This window comes from Melopsittacus undulatus, chromosome 4, assembly GCF_012275295.1.
Source record: "Melopsittacus undulatus isolate bMelUnd1 chromosome 4, bMelUnd1.mat.Z, whole genome shotgun sequence".
NCBI lineage: Eukaryota > Metazoa > Chordata > Aves > Psittaciformes > Psittaculidae > Melopsittacus > Melopsittacus undulatus.
This window is the reverse complement of record NC_047530.1, coordinates 28,704,878-28,726,403: the sequence shown is the minus strand read 5'-3', so window position 1 is coordinate 28,726,403 and position 21,526 is coordinate 28,704,878. Positions and strand designations below refer to the sequence as shown.

Genomic DNA, 21,526 nt, shown 5'->3' with positions numbered 1-21,526 from the left:
TGGAAACTACATACAGAATCATACAAACCAACCTTTGCCTTTGGTTTCTATGTGGGAGGAAACATACTCTTTAAAAGAGGAATTTCTTTCTTGACCTAACCTTTAGGCTATGATGATTATCTTCCAAGAGAAAGGGTTATTTGATGCTTTACAATTCAATTACTCTAAAGTTGTTTGGAAACGGAGCATAAACTTTAAAAGAAAACCCCAGAGATCAGGATAAAACAGGGTGAAACTGAGCAGGCATATGTTGACAACACCATGGTGTGTAAAAGCCCTTCCATAGCTCAGTAGTCTTTTAGAGCCCAAACTCAGGAAAGCATTTCTGTGCAGCTCTTACTGGATGCTTAAACTCATTTACTGTCATGTGCTCAAGAGCCTTTAAAATAGTCATTATTCTCAGCTCCTGCTGGTTTCATGAAAATGAAGAACTCCCTCTCTTACAGTATTGGGCCATAGATGCTTTATGTAAGTCATGATGGTGGTAGCTAAAATAAGAATAATAATTCCCAGAGCTAAAATGAGATGGCAATAAAGGAGATTAGGAATCCTGCCCATTTTTTAATGGATCCAAAATACAAAGACAACATGTAGGATAGAAACAAAAAGGAATTGACAGTATTTACTAAAAACATAACAATGTTTGTGCTTGGTGGAATCAGATGTCTTGCCCAATATTCTGACTCCACCTATGACTGATGAAGAAGCCAGGGGAAAATGAGGCAGGACAAGCTGGTCTTCAGCTATTTTCAGCTCAAGAAATTTGCTGGACTGGACATAATGTCAGTATTTAAAAATCCTTAAAATAGTTCTTCTTCCTTTACCTGTCTAATTCTTGTTGTATATTTGGAAAATCTAACACCCACAACATTCTTTGGGAAGGAGTTTCATGTTTGTGTGAAGAACTGTCTCCTTTTACTTGCTTTGAACCTGGCTCCTATCTTCATTTGATGTCTTTTATTGGAAAACATAGTGAACAAAGCAAACCCTATGCACCTCACTTGACCAGTCAGGATGCTGTAGCTTCTTGTTATGCCCCCTATGGACTTGTATGTCTTCAAGGCTGAGCTAGAGACAGAAAAATGTTCCATGTTGAATCCTCTACAGTTTCTGCCTCTGCAAACAGTGATGCAGGGAGTTCTAGCTTCTCTGCAATGGCCCTGTTTTCTGCCAGGGCTCCTTTATATTCTGATCACTAGTGGACCCAGCAGACTTCCTGCTTCTATTGTATTTGACGTAATATTTATTGTGAATTTTTGTTCCTCATAGTTGTTCTTCAGACTCTCTTTTTGGCCTGCTTTACGGTACTTTTGCCAAGGTTTCAAAACATCACTTGGGCGGCTGAGTTAGGAAGAGAGCTAGTTTCTGTAACTTTTTTGATGTTGCAAGGGAGAAGTTCATCCAAGAAAGTAGTTCAGAACAGGACCTAACTGCAGTATTTGAAAATGCTTTTTTTGGAAGAATTTTCCTCTTGCTACTGCCTGTATAATGGTGTATTATAATTTTATTTCAAAAGATAAGTATGCTTCTGAGGCACATTTCACTGTTGTCCTCATATATTGCACTTCAATTTATGTTGGGTTCTTGGAGCTCATGAATGAGACTCCTTTAGCAGGAACCTAAACTTGAAAAAGTGCTCCAGAAGAGCAGTGAGTGTGCTCTACCTTGGAGGAGGATACACAGGATAAGTTGGAAGAGAAGTAGGCAAGGATTTAATTCAGTAATTTATCACTTCATTCTGAAAGAACAAAGAGGGACTTGAGGAAGTCTAGAAATCCCAGTTCTCCCTTAAAAAAAATGGATAAAGTAGACCACAAAGTTAAAACATACAAAATAAACCATACCAAAATCCAACCAAGTCAAATAATATATGGGGAGTACCTCTGCTCAATTACATTTTATTTTTGTTGAATATCGTTATGGCCTAAACCTATAATAACTCTGAGAGAAAAGGTTTTTTCTGCATAGTGGAGCAAATTCTTTTTTCTGGACCAGTTCCTGCTGTACCAAAAATATGTCTTTAGAAGAAAATTATTGTCATGAATCCAAATATGCAGAGTGTGGTAAAGGTTCAGGCTGAAAATAGAAATCTGAGTTGTTTTGGATGGATCTCATGGTCTGGAATTTGGATCTTGCATTCTGGAAAATTGAACTTCCGAGAAAAGTGTCAGTAGGTTGGAAAATAGTCTGGTTTGGATGAGGATGAGAAGCAAAATGTCGGTGTTTTCCACAGAAAACAAGAATTGTTTCCAAAGCTCTGTTGCAGGAGAATTGCAATCAAAATGTTTTGTCAGCTACCAATTGGAAGGCTGACAAAGTTTGGCCCTTCTTGGATACCCCTTTAGACCCTGTGTAGCCTGTCTCTAGTGAGGTAACACAAGAGAATCTCTTGCCTCCACAGTTCCTAAAGAAAGCTGCAGAGCTGAAGTCAGTATTTTTCAGGAAGTAGAGGGGCAGCTGCTATGTTAATTTCCCTAACAGCAAATTGATACCATTTTTGCGTAATTTTTACATTTTGCAACAAAGGCACTGGAAGTGGAAAATAATTCTAATGGAAAATTCAGTTAATCTTGTTTGTTCTACTTATTTTGGTTGTTTATATGTTGAGTCCCATACTTGGAACAAAAATCTATATTCCTCTGTTGTGTTTTGGATACTGCACATGCTCAGAAATTAGGCTTTCACGTTAGCTAATATACATACGTTAACTTTTCTAGTCAGTCTTCACTCTGACAAACAGCAGCACTTTGTATCAGAAATTTACTTGCTGTCTGGGTTATTACAGAGCTCCCAGGGTGGTGGTGTGTATGTTACTGTTACACATTTTCAGGTTGAGATTTGAATTAATGTTGGTGATCATATGTGGGTGTAAATACACCTTTGTAAATATAGACCCTAATTAGGACTAAGGGGACAAGTGATTTAAAAATCATTTTTCACTAGAGGAAAAACAGGTGGGGTTTTTTGTTGTGTTTTTTTTGGTGGATTTGTTCTGTTTTGGGGTTGGTGTAGTTTGTTCTGTTTTTAAATGAAAAATGGTGAGAGATTAAAAGTATAAGTAAGGAAATTAAAAATTATAAGGTGGAGCACAAAAAAAATCTGCAGCAGCAGTGATCTTCCTGGGCCAGCCTGGGTATGTCTTATTTTTCTTCAACGTTTACCATTGTCAAAAGTAAAAAAACCCAGAAAAACAGAAATCAGTAGTAAACTCCAGGAAGTCGTTCTCATTTTGCAGATAGACTTAAATTAGAGAAAAACTTTCCTGTTTCTCAAGTTACCTTAAATTAGAGATTTGTATGAATTCATAACAGTACAGTAATGAAAATCCTGTGTGCTAATTAGATCCATGCTTTTCAGGAACGTTAGGTTTTTTTAGATCAGTCAGCTACTAATTGTTTCATGTAAGGAGGTGCTTTTTTTCATGTGAGAAGATTTAGGCATGTTCTGAAGTAGCTAATGTGTGGAGAGGTTGTCTTTAAGGGACTGTCAGGAAGGAAAAGGAAGTCTAAGTGGAAAATCTGTCAAATTTAACTAAGGTAACTTAGATCTGACTCCTGACCAGCATAGTTGCAGTCTGTCTAAACTCACAAAAAGTGTTTTCTATGCAGCTTACTGTCCTGGGTTCAGCAGTAGCAGTCATTTTTGTTCCTTCTTAGTAGCTGGTGCAGCGCTGTGTTTTTGACTTTCAGCCTGGGAACAGTGCTGATAACACCAGTGTTTTTAGTTACTGCTCACATGTTTAGTCTGATCAAGGACTTTGTGAGTCTCAAGCTCTGCCAGGGAGGAGGGGAAGGCGGGAGGAAGCAGAAACAGGACACCTGACCCAAACTAGCCAAAGCGGTATTCCATACCACAGCACCTCATGCCCAGGGTGTAACTGAGAGCTACCTGGAAGAGCTAGTTTACTGCTTGGTCGGGCTGGGTATCAATGGGTGATACTGTATTCTCTTCCCTTGTTATTTCCCTTATCATTATTATTATTGGTGCTAGCAGTAGTGGTTTTGTGTTATACCTTAGTTACTGGACTGTTTTTATCTCAGCCAGTGGGAGTTATATTCACTCTTTCAATTCTCTGCCCCATCCCTCCAGGAGTGGGGGGGGAGGGGGAAGGGAGAAAGTGGAGTGAGCGTGCGGGCTGCATGGGTTACTAATTGCACTTAAACCACAACACTCACTGACTAGGACATGTAGGCTGTATATGCACTCCATGCATTTGGAAGGTCTGTTTTAGACCAGCACTAGCTTGGCCTCATGGCCTAAATGCTCATTATTTGGAGAACTTCTAAGTTTGTGCTTCTGGTTCAGCTGTATACCAAGCAAATCTCATTGGTGTGATACAAGCAAGGCTGCTCTGTTTTGCATACTGAAATACAGTAAATTGCAAATCAAAATACAGTAAATGGGGACAATCAGTTTTACTTCAAGTATATGTTCCTGATCTGAATGAAAACATAAATTTAGCTTCATACTTTCATACTGAGCTCCTCTCAACTCTATGTGAATGTTGCAAAGAGGACAGTGATTGTTTTTCCTGTAAAAGGCACTTTCTTGGGTGCCTTAAGGAAATACTTGTTTCCTTTCCATGGTGTGTGTTGTTGACTTTGTTCACCAAGACACTATTTGTATGTGAAAGTATTTATTGTGAGCATAACATCTGGAAAGATGACAAGCACAGAAATGTATTGGAAATTGGCAAAGGGTTCTTTGTTGTAGGGCTGCTGCTGCATTTTCAGAAATACTGTAATTGGGCTTTCCTGTAATGATACCTCTTTGAAATGCTTAGCATGCTTGGCTAGCAAATACCTGGAGAAACAGAAAAATTGATTTCTAAAGTAAAACAATTTCATGCAAAACCCCTCATCTTTTTGCTTTATAGCAGGGTAAACAGAATATAGACCCACATTGCCTTCTGTGATAAAGCAGTGTTCTTTCATTATTATGGGTACAACAAATGAAATACACCTTTCCTCAGCTATGTGGGTCTGCTTCAGGAGCTTTCAGACTCAGGGCTCACAGGAGTGACCGACACTGCTATTAAGACAGCTAACTAAAGACTTGTAATGGGACTGTTTGTTTTTGCAGAACAGCTATTTATTGGATAATAGCCTTAATGAGGATGATAATTTTCTTCCTTGCAGATGTACTAGGGAGCTGAGCAACAATCATAAAATAATTTGTTGTGAGCTAAAATCATATCCCAATTTAATGAATTTGTCACCAAATCATTTTAATGGTTATTTTAGAGTGGGTGGTCAAAACCAAAACTACAGCAACACAAGAAGTAGTTTCAAAAGACCAAAAAAAAGAAAAACAATAAAATTCTCAGGCTGTCTATTGTTTGTACATTCATCTAAGGCAGGTGAAATGAATGAAGTCATCTATTTCCTCACTTTATTGAGGTTGCTGCTAAACTTACTAAATTCTTACAGAACTACCAGAGTACAGCAGAAGGGTAGGCTTCTTTAGCACTGAATGCTGCACAAGTGGGAGCTGAAGAAAATGGCCCGAGGCAGAACTAAGGCCAGATGTACTTAAGGCTGTATTAAAATTTAGTTTGTAAAAGCTAGCAAACCCTGACACAAAATAGAAGCCAATGTAAAGTGTGTCAAGCAGGCTGTTTTGGCCATGGTGGTTCACTGGCTAATTTCATGTTGGTTTCATTGGTCAGGCTGCTTCTCTCTTAACCCAGCAAACCCCAGAATTACAGTTGTTACCTGAAGTCTCAAGCCTGGCTGCCATGTAGCAAATGAAAATGTCACTCCACAAACCATCTAGCTATAAAAACCAGTTCTAGCTCATGACGTAGTGTGTATGAAGTATCCCCACTAATAGAGCCAGGAATTACAATCTGACAACATCCATTCCAACTGATCAGAGACAAGGGAAAGGCAAGCCCTCCTCCACTAATACTTTGATTTTCCTGGATATGAGCAAGCAATGCTAGTGGTGAGGCACTGCGAATTCTCACAGTTAAACATTTGTTTAAGTAATTCAGGGCACTAGGCAGAATGCCTGACAAGAGACATATTCCCCAGCATGTTTATTCATGTTATGGAAAAGAGAAATGGGATCGAATCTCCCATCTGTAGCAGCACTGAAGTCAGATTACACCCTCATTAGATCAGAATCAGATCCACAATTTTTTCCTGTCAAACAGTCACGCACCCACCCTGTATTTGGAATTGCACGCTGAGGAAATTACTAGCCTAGGTCATGCTGACTTGTTTGATTATGAATCAAGCTTAACAACTTGGGTAGACAAAGAGTACAAATTAACTAGCTAGGAGTCTTTTAATGATCCAAACTGTAACAAATTAAACAGGAGGGTGTATAAATTACCATAGGATATTTATAACCTTGTTAACAGAACTAAAGTGAGATGTGAGCTAAGAAATGTCATTTTTCTGTACAGAAGAGATAAAAGATAACTGTTTTAAGAATCTGTGTAGCAGTATATGTAACCAGAGGGATAAAAGGACTTCCCTGTAAAATCTGTAAGAGATCCCCAGTGACATGTCAAACCCTAGAATTAGAATTGAATCAAAGAGACTTCAGTAGTTTTGTGTTAGAAGTTCCACAGCCACAATCTAAATGGGAATAAAGAGCCAAATTTAGGCTAATATTTCCTGGTGAGTTGATGGCATCTCATAATTCACAAGGAAATCTCAAGTTAAGAAGCTGATACATAGCTTAAGCAAGACAATTTAGTGCTAGCATACCGAAGTGAAGGATAAAGACTTGCTTTTAGACTCACCAACTTATGTTAGACTAGTGAGGAACTTCATAAATCACAAAAATATTACTAATTTTTAAACGTTTTCATATTTCATTTTATTGCATCTGGTGCACACTGGTCCAGAGAACAGATTTAAATCGAATTAAATTCACTGACAAAATCTTCTGTTAACCAAATCCTAAATCCCAAGATCTCTGCTGAAAGAAAATTCCTGTTGAAACTGGCAGGAGCTGTCACTGATTATTACCTGCCCTTTAGCTAAATGACTTCACTAGAAGATGTACCTGCTAATTTTCTTCAATGCGATCAACATTTTATTCAAAATGGCATATTTTATTAATTGCATGCACATCATTATCAGTGGAGATCCTTACTAGCATAATTCTAAAATAATATAAAAAAACCTCCAAACAAAAACTACCGTGCTATTGGCTGTGATACTCTGGTTTAGCCTGATAAATTTGTTATCTTACTTGCAGGATACCTGTTGAAACATATAAATGTAAGTGCACTGTCTATTTATGGCCCAATTATAAAATAGTTCTCTTTTATGTATTGAGATTTATCTGCACATTTACAATACTTTGCTTTTTTTTTTTTTTAAAGCAAGGAGTATACTTGTCTTCAGTAATGACAGTTCTCTGATATTTCTCACCAGCTGATTTACAAAGGAAGTCATATCTTTCGTTTCCTTTCATAGAGGATAAGAGACCATCTCAAAGTGGGGCTATGTGCAACTGGAGAGACTTAGCAAGTGTAGATGTCCTAAGTACCAGTTTAAAGTACTGCACAAGTGATCACAGTGAGGCCTGTAAAACAAGTTTGTTGTATTCATAGGCTGGGTCTATGCTTCTGTTTTCTGTGAGTGTTTTCTGTTGTTGCATGGAAGATACAGGTTATTTTCATGATAAGATTTCCATCTTCCTTTTTAAAAGGTGAGGGAGGTGGGGGGTTTTGTTGCCTTTGGAGGGAGGGAGTTAAGTTTTGGTTTATTGTTGTTGTGGGGGTTTTGTTGGGTTATTGTTGTTGTTGAGCTAATAATAATATGGGTATTTAAAAGAGCAACAAACCTGACTTAATTTTGGGTTTCAAATCATCCAATGCTTTTAAATAATTTTTTAATGCTTTTAAATCATTGTAATTCTGTCATGAATTTACATAGACCTTGTTGGGCTTAACTGTAAGATTCTGGATGTGCATGCAGAGCTTGGCTGAGAGTGACAAGACCAAGTACAGACGAAAGATATACTGGAAAACGAGCTGACATGCACAGTTGTAAACAGCCTTCTAGGATCATCTGCTGTGTTCAGAGAAGTGTAATTGGGTGTGGGATAATGATGGGAAAGCTAAACTAGTTCTTTCTTTGTCCTACAGATGGAAAAATGAACAAAGTTAAATGGATTGTGACATGGCCGTTGATATTTGTGCTCTTTTGCACCATTCCAAACTGCAGCAAACCACGCTGGGAGAGTTATTTTATGTTGACGTTCATCTTGTCTACTCTCTGGATCGCCGTGTTCTCATACTTTATGGTGTGGATGGTAAGTGCATACAGCAGGATTTCCCATACTGAGTGAAATGTGCATCTTGAAATCGGTTATAGCTTTTTTTTGTGTATTTATTTTAAAAGAAAGGCAGGTAATTGTAGTGCAGTGTCTTCAGCTCATACTGTACTTACTATAATTCTAGCTTTCTGCTGTTCTATTCTGCACAAGTAATTGGCCCATTACAGTACAGAAAGGTGCCAGCATGATTTTCAAGAGAATGTGGATATCCACATCTTACTAGTAAAAGGGGGTTTAAATGAAAATGTTTAACTCTCAGTAGCTTGAGACTCCATTAGAAATTTGTCAGTGTATGAGGTGTAGACCTGTAAATTTTTGTCAGTTCAGGAGCACATTTACTTGAAGATTTGAATAAGTTTGGTTTTGGGGTTTTTGTTTACCTTACCCTCTTTGTTTCTCAGGTTTCCATTTTCATTCAGAGAAGAGGAATGAATAGGAAATCTCCTCAAATAGTTTCTGTGATGGAAAAAAATAGATACACCTTTGAAGTATAGGAAGTTACCATTTTCTGCTCTAGAAGATGGAAAAGCAAAAGTTGCATACACCTATAACTGGAAGATTGGTCAGATGTGTTGCTGAAGAATTTATATTCCCATTTTCTTTTAAAATGAAAATAAAGAAACCTTTCTCTGGTTTCATATCAGAAAATACAGTCTCCTATACATACACCCAATCATATGTATGTATATACACGCACGCATGCACACATACTCTTCTAGTCATGCATATGGAAGAGTTTTAGTTCCTGAGCTTCTTAACTGCAGAATCATTTTTGGGTGGAGAACATCTCTACCTTCATTTGCAGACTGCTTCATATTTATGTTTCCTCTCATGGAAGACTTACTTTCTATGCAAGTTTTGCATTGTAAATTAATCTTCTTTTCTCTTAACATAGATTGTTAGAGAAAGTCATATGCCAGGCCTCATTGTGCCTGGCATAATTGTGCCAGAGCCACACTTTTGTTTCATACCATATATCCTTTGCAGGGCCATCCTCTTCATCTTGGCTCCAGTTTAGAGGTCCCCTTCACAAATGAGAGAGATGCTTATGAAGGCTGCAGCACAGCTTATTTTAAGTAGCAACCAGACCTCAATACCCATTGCAACTTGCAGCAGGGGAATCATGCCCACTCCTATTTCTGAGTTACAGCTTGCTCCTGAGAATAAGATTTGTGAGAACATTCCTAAAATACTCCTTTTCTTTGGTGAAGGGTTCAGTTTTCCTCATGTAAGAGAATGGCAAACTAACAGAGCCTTAAAGAGTTCCACTCAGCAGTCTCAGCAAGGAAGCAGCTGGCTGTCCCTTATTCAGTCTTCTCATTCTCACAAGGCTCTTTCCTTTTCAGCTGCCTGTTTTGCCTTTTTTCTTAATGCTTTTTCAGCCTTCTTCAGGTGTTCCAGCTAAACACAATTCCCTGTCTTTTTCAAGAACTCTGCTACAAGCTTCAGCTATTCCTTAAGCTCTTTTAAAGCTGCATCTGGACTCTCAGGGAACAATATAACCAGACTTGCTCACTTTGGGATTTTATCAGAAGTCATGCAAGAAACTGGTTCCTTCTTTGTGTTTTGGGATAAAATAAGTTCTTTATATCCCTGCCCCTGTATCACAAGATAAATTGGTTGAAGTCATTTTGAGAAAATAGAACCTCCTTTAAAAGATCAGTATGTCCCATTAGAAGTACACAAAATGGAGCTTTTTCGTTTGCTCATAAAATATTGAATAATATGACCCAACATACTTTTCATTTTCAGTGTGCTTTTCCTGGTTATTCCATAATTATTTAATTTGCAGAAGTGGGTAAGTATCCTGAGTCTAATCCTGTTAGGGTCCACACCAGAATTCAAAGTTAAAAAGTATGCCACAACTGTATTGGAATGATGATATTGTCCAAATACGATAGGTTAATCTCTTTTTCTTACTGTTCAGGTGACTGTGATTGGATACACCCTTGGGATACCAGATGTGATCATGGGCATTACTTTCCTAGCTGCAGGAACAAGTGTCCCAGACTGTATGGCCAGCTTAATAGTAGCAAGACAAGGTACTGTCTGTTGTAGCATAACTGTAATCTTACATGCATGCTCTGTGATTTGCTTCCTCTGTACACACAATTTCTCAATGCTGTTTTTTATTTTTACTGTTTCAGGGCCTTGATAATTAGCAAAGTGTTTTGGCCTATAATGTGAACCAAAAAAATAATCCCTGTCTTGTTATCTTTTGCTTACTGGGACTAGGCACACCTTAGCGTTCTAGAAGGTCATTCAAAACTCAGATATCCCATGCATGGTATGTGTCAGTCAGTAAAAAGATAAAAATAATAGACAAAACAGGCATATCAGCTATTAGAAACAACATTGAATAATACGTGCTGACTTGCACTTGAATGTGTAAAACTTTCTAGAAGACTTCTCAAACCCAGGGAAGTGAATTAATTTAAGAGGATCTGGCAGAAGTGATGTTGCTTCAGACATGCTTCTCATCCATTTGCAAACCTCTTTCTCATTGGAACATACAAGTAGTTGAAAAAGGTTTTAGCTAAATGTCATCTATGTCCTCATCAGCTTTGCAATTGACCTTGCCGAAGGTTTCCTCATGCATCATTAAGTTTTGAATAAGGTTATTTGCAGATCCTTTTTTACTTGAGAAAAACATTAAGCCTGACAGTGTGATCTCCTGTCCTGCAGTAGAATAAGGAAAGGCCCTAACTGTATTCTTTCCACTATTTCAATTTCCTTAGTCTTTTTTTTTTCTCTCCAGATCGTGAGATTTCCAGCACACAGCATTGGGCAGACAAGAAACGTTCTAAAGTGACAAACTGAGTACCTAAAGCCACACCTTTGTAGCTTGAGATAGGAGTAGTGCTGTTAAATGTTGCCTGATTTGAAAAGAATTCTGTATTTTAAATACCTAATTTTCCAGGTTAAAATCTCACAAAAAAGTAGCACAAAGAAGTATTCTTATGGAACCACTATCCTACTAAATTAGTTTTCCAGATGTAGTATTAAAGTGAACATATTTTTGCAGAAGCAGAAGGAAAAATGTTACATTTTTAAATTAACAGACTGCTTCTTTAGATTAGTTGTTCTATAGTATTAGGCAAAACTAGTGTAGGGATTCTTTCCTCAGAAAGTGAAGAAGCACTACCTTGGCAAAAAGCAGCCATGTTCTCTTTAAGACAATACAGGGACTTTGCATTACTTGTGTTCAAGAGAGATGTTTGCTGAGAGATTGAAGACAAATATCTCAAAACTAGAGATGAACACACCATAATATGGATCCAAAGCATAACCTTCCTGTCAGCAGCTTCCTGTAGGAGGATATAGTACTTGCTGTGATAGTGTCTGTCTCCACTCTGTGCCTAAGAGAAATTAACAAGGGCAGAGAAGAGTTCTGCCCTCCTCACATCCATTGACACTGGTGCAGAATGAGATGACAGCCAATGATGAACACTGGGAGTAAATTTTGAGTAATGCCTCTGGACTTGACCACTATTCACTAATTTATTTTTTCCCCCACTTTTCTGTAGCTTTTTATTGTTCCTGAAGTGAAATCATGGCTGGTTAAGCCCCAGGGAAGTGCTTAATGTCTGACTACCATCTGATTGAGTGCTTTTCAGGATCACGTTGCATCATTCACATGAGATAAAGGCCACATATCCATATACTAAATCAGTACATAATCTCCAAGTTCCCTGTGGTTGCAAGCTACCTAGAACAAGACCTTTTTTAATTTTTGTTTTTTTTAGCTGGCTTTAAACTCTGGTTCACTAGGTGTGTGGTATCCAAAACACAAGGAGGATGTAGTTAGAGTGAGCAGTTTTTGCATACTTCTTTCAGAAGCTGTGCAGAGATTATGGAAGTTGTCTCCCTACCCCAGGTACTCTGGCCAGTCCAAGGGGGCTTGGACCAATGCAAATAATTCCCCTTTAGTTTCCTCTAGTACACAGTCCTATACTTTGTTTTTACCAAAGTTGTTTTTTTCTCTGCAGGCCTTGGTGACATGGCAGTATCCAACACAGTAGGGAGCAATGTCTTTGATATTCTGGTTGGACTTGGCGTTCCATGGGGTTTGCAGACCATGGCAATTGATTGTGGATCAACGGTATGTATACTTGGCAAATCTTTAATTTTTTTTTTATGTCTTAAAAAAAAGTCCTAAAAAGAAAGCACGCAAATAAAATTTAAAAAAAACTCTTACAGCCAGACAACCACCTGCTGAGCATGTTCTTGGTTCCTAAATAAGCTGTCATTCTTTGTGGAGGAACCAGGAGTTAAGGAAGAAATACTCCTTCAACAAGCTGCAGTTAATTCCCAGTTTGTCAACTGGAGCACATTATACTATATAGCAGAAAAATAGTACCATGGTTCATGCACTGTCATTTTTTCACTACACAGCTTCAAGCACTTCTGCCTCCCTGTACCTTAGTATTTTTGACTGTAAGATGAGAATAACAACGTATATGTCTCTCCTGATAATCTTTTAACATAAAATTTTTTATAAGTGCTGATTTTTTTTTTAATGGAGGTGGGATTACTTATACATTGTTTTAGATTCCTTAATCTTCTCATTCTTCATTATGATAAATCTGTTATGGATTTCCATAGTTTAAAATGTTTAAGTCACTATGCAAAACAGAAGGTGGATCATAAATCTATACATTGATTTCTGATCTCCAAAGCACAGTTATATGCTGAGCATTTTAAAAGCCTGTTCTATTTCCCACAGGTTAAGATAAACAGCAAAGGACTGGTCTATTCAGTTGCACTTTTGCTAGGATCAGTGGCACTTACTGTAAGTATTTGACTGTCTCCAATATTTCAATTGCAAAATACTTCTTAGATATTTACATGTTATAGAAGGATAAATTGGAAATAGTTATTATCCCTGAAGCATTGATTTTTGTGAAGTATCATTCTTCTAGCAATACCATGAGTTGAAGAGGTACCATTGTCCTCCGTGAGGACTGAAATCTGACATTTGGTGTTGGTCCCATTGATTTCAGTGGCAGTGTTGAAACTGTGGGATTCAGTAATACTTCTGTGCTTCTGTGTCCTGTTGCATACCTCAGGCCAGTCTCTACTTTGTGTTGGGACAAGACCCAGGTGTGTTTCATCACTCTTTGCCCTTGTCTCTTGATTTCCAGAACCAGACTGGACTAATAATATGCTGTAGCCAAAATCCTTAATGAAGACTGTGAGGACTGTGAACCTTAGGGCTTCACAGAACAGGACTTTAGAATAGGCATGCTAAATGTCACTCAGTATAAGGCACGTACTTTATAACACATGATTTGTTAAGGTGAAACAATAATTCTGTTTCAAAAGTCAATTTTGCTGGTACTTAAGGTCTGATCCTGCTGACTCCCAGGGATCCTTCTGTGGGAAGAATCAAATCCCAAAGGTATAAAAATATCCACTTATACTAATGTCTTTCACTGATTGCCTGTGGAGGTTCTGTAGAGATGGGGATCATCACTGGAGATTTCACGCTGTTGCATGACTAAGTCTTACAAAACTCCACGTCATCTGTGCACAACTTAAGTGATAGAATGATGAGGTCTGTTCACTCTGCCACTAACTTCCTAATGCATCTGGTACATCAGCTGTGGGGGCCTGTTCTTTTCTTATCCCCAGTTCTGCTATACTGCACAGTGCCTGTGAAACAACAAAGGTGTTCTGTAGATATTTGTATCTGCTAATGCTGCATGCATATTGGTAATCAGCACCTTGGGAAAAAATGGGATGATGACGCAGATGTGTTGCTATGCTAGCAGTTCATGCTTTTCTGAAAAGAGTCTTTTCATAGCAGAAGCCGTATCACCTGAGTTTGAAGCATCTATTATTGTCTCATTTGTTCTGCTGGATGCCCTGATGCACACAGACCCTCCCAGCAAAACTCAGTGGCGAGTTTTGAGCAAAACAAATGATAATTCAGAGGCACTTAACACCCTTGAAAATAGATGCCTTCGTGAGGACTTCATTGCTTTGCTACCTTTAACTTGTAACTCCCCTTAGTTCTAGACCTCAGCAAGACATCAAAGAAAGCACCTCTTCTGAAGCCCTTGAGAGAATGAACATTAGGTGCTGGTGTACTACTGAGATACAAAGGATCTGCAAGGGAACACTGCAGGGAGAGGCATTCATGTCGTTTGGTGCATTCTTGTAGTTCATACTGAATCAATGAAAGGGCTGCCTGCGTAGAATGTGCCCTATGTGCTGAAAATGCACCACAGACTGAGCAGTTAGGAGACTATTTCTCAGTTACACAAAGAATGTGTGAAGCGGCCTTAAAATGTGTTCATTTAATATTTTGTAAAAGTAGAAAAACTGACAGTCCGACTAGAGTTCTCAGTTTGGGTTTTTACATTCCTTTTCTTGAGCAGAAAAACATATGTTGTCTTTTTGTTCTGTAAAATACTGAGAATATATTTTTATCCAAATCAAAAGAATCTATTTTTTAGCTTGTAATGATTGTTTCCAAAGTCTCCTGTGGGGCTTTATTAACTAATACTTTCTTTGCTTGCAGGTGCTTGGAATCCATGTAAATAAGTGGAAACTTGACAGGAAATTGGGCATCTACGTGTTGTTTCTTTATGCTGTTTTCCTTTGTTTCTCTATACTGATAGAGTTTAATGTCTTCACCTTTGTCAACTTACCTATGTGCCGAGAAGAACTTTAAACTACAACAAGGAGACAAACTGAAGTTCTTCTGATTACATGGGCTGTAAATGACAGGAGGCATTTCACCTTTTTACCTTCTTTCCATCAGTAATTTGAGTGTCATTCCTGCTTCATCAGCTATCAAGCACTTTTACCTGTCTGGAAGGAAAGCATATCTTTCTTTTAACATGCTAGCTCAAGGCAACCAAAGCGTTTTCCTTCTCTTTGGATATTGCTGCTCAGTCATAAAGCTGTGTGGATCTTATGCAGAACTCTAAAATGATCCATTCCTGGGACATTCTGTTGTGCTTTTCATTCTCCTTTTGCAGACAATCAAGCACCATGGTTAGCAGGCAGACAGGAGAAAAAAACTTTACAATTCTTTTGGTTTTGACATTTACTTTCCATGGAAGGATAAGAGATGAATTTAGAACTTTTCTTGGCTCGGATAAAATATCTCAACTACAGGACTAGAAAGTCCAAGGCACATATCATGGCATGCACTGTTGAGGACATCATTTCCTCCTTCAGGTGCTCTGCTTATAGAGAAACTGCACTGACAGTTTTGGATGACAGTGTTGAATATTTAACACTCTTTTCAATGAACATGAAAATTTGGCAGAGAAAGAAGAGGAAATGGTTCTATGTTGTATCACTTGTGATGATGCACACTAAAAGAATATCTGCATACTGAAGAAGAGCATTACATGCACAAATTCATACTTGAAAAATATGTTTCACCATTAATGAGGAATGCTGTATATATAAATGTAAATGAACATTTGTGGAATATTACACCACAAGAAGAACTTTGCATTGGCCCTTGTGAGTTCATTGTGTAAGTTTAGAAGAAACTAAACAAATAAAATATAACTGGGTGCTCAGTAGCTATCAGTGATTGTTATCAGCTGAGTGTAATATCTGAACATAATACGGACTTTCTGTCAGAAAAACCCCACCCTGATTATGATTTAATTTGATTGGTGGAAGAAGCTTATTTCATCAGTCAAGAAGCTGGTGTATTCTTCTCCATTTTACACTTGTTCCCAGAAGCTTAATGAAGATGAACATCTGACACCGCACAGTGCAGATGAGAAACTCCTACACAAAAGCAAGTCTGTCAAGAGAATATGGTCTTTGTTTTGATTGCATGCAAATTTTAAAGCATGATATGCTTTTTAACCCCCAGTAGAAGCCAGGTTTAGATATCCTTGCCACCAGCATAAATCTGATCTAAAGAATGACTCTGGATATAATTGACAGCAAGATATGTCCCAGAGTATTGAAAATGATGGGTGACATTCCCCATTGTAGCAGTCATATGATTGCAAATCACTGAGACAGCATATTTTAAATTGCTACTAAACTTTAAAAATGTTTTAAAGCTGTATGTGAATTATCACATAAAGTTTCTAAAGAAGCACAGTTAACTTTATACATAGATTTTTAATTTTGTAATGTTTATAAACCAAAACAAATCTATCAATTAACAGTTGATGCATTTTTAAATACATTAATATTTTCCACTTAAGATTATGTATAAAATCCCATCATTGGGTCAATGAGAACATAATATAAAATCTTAGCAAATAAGCACTTTCTCAAAGTTCCTTATTTTGACATGTATAAGAAATAATTGTTTATCATGCAGAATACTGTTTAAACCAGGCAATGTGTTTACAATTAAGACTATTTTAAAATTATTTTGGTACAAATTAAAAGAGTGTATTCTGCTGTTGATTTTATTTATTTTTTTAAAATGAATTGGATCCTTTCAATGTAATCCTAAAGGAAAAAAACAACATATTTATTTGCTTTACACTTTGTCACAAAGATATTAGTGTCCTTTTAGGGGTTTTCACCTTAGTTAAGTAGTTACGTAGTTAAACTAGTCAGTCTTAAGGATGACAACAAATACAGCATTACTAAAATGCTTTCTTGAATAGGCAAGCATGGCAGTAAACACATTTGATCTCAAGTATGACAGTGACCCCATTTCCAGGCATTCAAGACATATTTTTGCTGCAGTGTAAAGCTGAGGAGATGGAATTCATGTTCACCTTTGAGTCTTCCTTTGCAGAAAGGCTATGAAGGTGCAGCATACTGCTGTGCCACTGCATCCCTCTCTATTCTTATTCTCTTCCCTGCTATCTTTCAGCAGGACAGTTGCCTGCTGAAAAATCTGATGGTGGTTTAGATATGAAGCTGAAAGGAGCAAAGAGGCTGAGTAAATGCTGTTTTCCCATGTTCTGCTCTTGAGTGGCCTTGGAGAGCTAGCTATCTCCAAGCAAACATTTGCTACTCTCTGCACAATAGTGGCAGCTCAGATGTCTTTACACAACAGAAGGGTAGTCCCAAAATTTAGTTTTGAATGCCTAATGATCAGCTGTATTTACAGTAATGATGGCACCGATGTTTACAGTGCCAGATCTAGAAAATTGTACTGTACCTTCCTGTTTCTGAGCCAGGCAACTTTAGAAGACTGTGGGCACCAATTTGTTCAGGAGGAGCTGATCCCCAGGCCAAATACCCATGAAATTGTGTTTGCTAATGCCATGAATCCTTTAGACAACATTTAGAATTATTCTGCCTAAGCTGAGTATCACCTGCTTTAGAAAACCAGTGTATTCTGTTGTAACAAGAAACAGCCTCAGAAGGTAATACTGACCTTAAATCACATGGCTATTCCTGTCATCTACAGCCATCCCTAAAACATAGACCCACTTCAAGACAATTTATATTGAGTTCAAATGCTGCGTTTCATGAAGTGGTCTCATGTGCATCTTCTGCTATGAGACAGGTATCATGCCATGTTAACATTAGTTGGATTTTCCCCTGACACCACTGCCTGACCAGGGATGTATTGTTTGCCAAAGAATTATTAGATGTTGTATAAAGGCCTTGATGATACATAATTGTATGAAGTAGTTTAAAGAGTCCCTGTGTAGTCATTATCCATATGCTAAAATAAATAAAGATGGCAGTTATAGACCAGCCCAGGCAGATAAACTGCATGGCCCAAGAAACAGCTGATTGACAAATTGTATGTCAGATAAACCCAGTAGTTCAGGAGGCTGTTGCTGAGTAATAGCAGACTAGTGCCTTTCATATCTATACAAGAAAAAATTTGCTCAAGAAAAACCACTACAAATTTTGCTATTTTCCAGTCAAGAAAAGGAGTGATTTGTACTTGGCTCTCTGCAATTAGTACAGTTCTGTGATGCAGCTGTTCAGATAGTGTCTGTAAAATCTGGTAGCCATTTTGTTGTGCTAACCATTGCAAAAGTTAGCTGGCTGAGTTTGGAATGTATGTCACAATGTTGTGTAAGTTAATGTTCAGCTCAAGAGTGAAAAGAAAGCTGCTGGTGGATGTGAGAGGGAAAACTGTCACTGTGATCTGGAAATTGCCAGCATACTAACACTGAAAAGTAATACAACTCAGAAAAAGATATCCCATATCCAGCAAAGCTTAACTTCAGTAGGATTGATTCCATGCTTAAAGCTAAACATGTATCTAAGTGCCTTGCTGGATTGTGCCCTAAGATGACAGCGGAGCATGGGTTTCTGGGTTTTCTGTCATATCTAAATCTTTAAATATTTCTTAGTTTTGTAGTCTAAAGATTTTGTTTCTGAAATGGAAAGAATCTGTGGACTTCTGCTCTACTGATACCGCTTTGGATTTCCACTCTTGTCAATAAGAGAGCTGGTTCCTTGTCTCAGACTTCAAACTGTGCACCTGCCCAGGTGTAGGAGCAGGATCAAAACTGAATTACAGCTAACCAAAGAGAGCCTTAGCAGGTCTCTTCTGGTGCAGTTCCACTGGAGTAGCCCAGTTCCATGTAGACCCACAAGGGTGCAATCCTGTCTGTATTGAGCAAGTGGGAGTGTTTCTGTTCAGTTCAGCAGTGTTCGATTGCATGCATTTTCCATAACAAATGTACTGCTTTATAAAGTATAGCCTGAGTAAAGATTTCAGTCTCAGGATCTACATGTCTAAATCTAAAAAGCTACAGTTATGGCTATCTTAATGACTATTTCATTATCTGAGGTTTGCTCTCTGGGCGGATGTCTAGCCTGGAAGAACACCCTTAGTCTTCCCAACAGGTACGGCATAGTCAGCTGTCTTTCTCTGGCTCAGTCATTGGTGTGCCAAATTTGTTTTATTTTTATATGCTTGCTGCAGCTGTAAGAAACATATAATTAGTTTATGGTTTAAGATTATACTTGTAAACATTCTGTCAACATCTAAACAAGTGGAAAAGGTCTTCACCTTAGCAATTATAGAGAAGATCTTAGTCTTTTATTTCCTTTGTGACTGTGCTTTAATTACACACACTTGTTTCTATTACGTGTTTGCTCTAGTTGCACAAATCCCTCATGAGTTTTGCTGTGTTCCTTTCTTGGATTTCTTGCAATTATAACACCATTTATTTGCACCCTACAGTTAGATAGTTTTGGTAGAATGCTTTAAGCTGTGTAAATACTGCCTGATTATTCATGCCAAGGAAGGATCAGACCTAACATAATATGAAACAGACACTAAAATAACACTGATAGCCAGGTGAAACCAAAGAATCTTCCTAATTAAAATGAATCACCTTTGAGCATAATGTTCTGTCACTACAAGGCTCATATCTCTCAGTTATTTGTGTTTAAGCACTCAGAAAAAAATCTCTGCAGGTCATGCATTTACTGCACAATTTGCTTTCTATTTCTTTGAGTCTGAACTCCAGAGTTTTTATTTTGCTGGGTGGTGAGATTTATATGACGACAGCATGGTAAATGACAGCATTTAGTTCCAGCAGTTCTGTACCAAACCTTTTATTATTCCCTTGAACTCTTTTGAAAAGTCTGTATGCAACTGATAAATGTTCTGCTGAAGAGAAAAATGTTGTTCAACTGACATGTGCATTCCAGTTTCCGACCTACCTTGTACATGTTTAAGAACCTCCTTTTGAATAACTCAAACATATATTTTTCTCACATTTTGCCCTGTGTGGGATCCTGATATTTTCTCCCCAAAGAAAGCTGTGAAATCCTATATATCTGCCCTGAAATGTGAAGTCCTTCTTCACAGGCTGAGATGTGTAGTGATTGTGGTGATTTATACCTCATCTTGTTCTGCTTGCTACTATACTTCTGACATACAGTGCACTGTCTGAAAGAAATTAATGACTATGGGAAACCAATGCCATTTGGATATTTTATCACAAGAATTACCAGTTTGAATTTAATTCCATTTATTTTTCCTTTTTACTTGCACAAAGAATTTAAGCGATCATTGTCATCTTATGAACAAAATGATCTTTGTAAACTTGAAAAACAAATATAGAAGTTGATTTACAGCAATATGGAATTGTGACAAAAGTCTAAAGGTATTGGAATATATCAAAATCAGAGGTATAATCTCTAGAAGGACTAACACCAGCTGAGTTCTCCATTTCAGAGTGTTTTTACAGCAAGATCATGGCCTTCATTCATATACTAGTTGTGTTCAAAGAACACTTGTAAATCTGCTTCCCCAGCAGCAATTATATTTCAAATGGCTGAAACTCGGCAGCAAAGTTGTGACCAAATTCTTGCCTTCATGTTCTTCGGAGTGGTGCCAGTGCTCATTATGTCCTTGTAGTTGGCACAAATTCATATCAGTTGAACTGAGAGTAGAATTTGACTCCCACTGTCTCTTCCATTGCAAGAAAGTATTCAAAATCATTTATGATCACTGAAATAACTTCAGAACCTTTTAAAATTCCCTGTGTCTCATGCTCGCAGGAATTTGCAGTGCACCCTTAGGAGGTGCAATACCTCTTTAAATATTAGTAAAAGTTTCTAGAACTGCTTACTTTGAAAACAGAAAGGGATGGGTTTATAAGCTGTAAATAACAGAAATCTATCATGTTATTTATTTTTTCAATGACTAGTGACCTTATGCACTGTGAATGCTCTGTGATATGGGGTCCTTTGTACAGATAAATGTGTCATGAAATCCCAATGGATTTAATGTGATAATTTGTTACAAAATGTTGGCATGATATTTGATTATTTTTGTTGTGAAAATTTTAAAAAATAGTTAATTCAGCATTTATAAAAGATTATAGCAGTCAGTATTATAATGCACTATATAAAAATATATACACTATCAATAAATTATTTAAACAACTAGAGTGTTTGCTGGGTGTTGTTTTTTTTCCTCAGATGATAGCATGTAAAATTCTTGTATTTGTTGTTGAAAATCTAAAATTTCAGGACCCAGTTAGGATATGTGACTGCACTTTCTTCATGAAATCTGGACCCTGCTGAACAGAATAACAGAAGGCCCACATTGTCATCTCTTCCAGGGAGTATCACCTGGATCAAGCCGTTATTTGAGGTGAGCTAAATGTACGCATCTGATTTGCACCAATACCAAAACACAATTTGCTCTTTTGGGACTAGAAATATGTGATTTGCTGAGGAGACAGTTTGCTATCCTGAGGCAGTGATCCAGAAGCAATGGTGGGAGTCTCAGAAACACTTCGATCAAGAGCATTTTGGCTGCTTTGTCCCATGGTATAGTTGCATTCGC

General features: G+C 37.7%; 1 protein-coding gene across 3 annotated transcripts in view; it reads left to right on the top strand.

Annotated features, from left to right (window-relative positions):
* Window positions 1–21,123, top strand: part of SLC24A4 (solute carrier family 24 member 4) — a 95,376-nt gene extending 74,253 nt beyond the window's left edge. Inside the window, exons 13-18 of one of the 3 annotated variants that reach the window (XM_031049370.2) lie at window positions 8,111–8,277; window positions 10,229–10,343; window positions 12,291–12,403; window positions 13,028–13,093; window positions 13,648–13,702; window positions 14,828–14,914. In XM_031049370.2, the coding sequence (XP_030905230.1) occupies window positions 8,111–8,277; window positions 10,229–10,343; window positions 12,291–12,403; window positions 13,028–13,093; window positions 13,648–13,653 (467 nt within the window). In that variant the 3' untranslated portion in view covers window positions 13,654–13,702; window positions 14,828–14,914. Of the gene's footprint in view, window positions 1–8,110; window positions 8,278–8,702; window positions 8,803–10,228; window positions 10,344–12,290; window positions 12,404–13,027; window positions 13,094–13,647; window positions 13,703–14,827 lie in introns of those variants that run through there. The other 2 variants (XM_005149512.3, XM_031049371.2) reach the window with 2 other exon arrangements.
* Window positions 21,124–21,526: the final 403 nt, after the last annotated feature.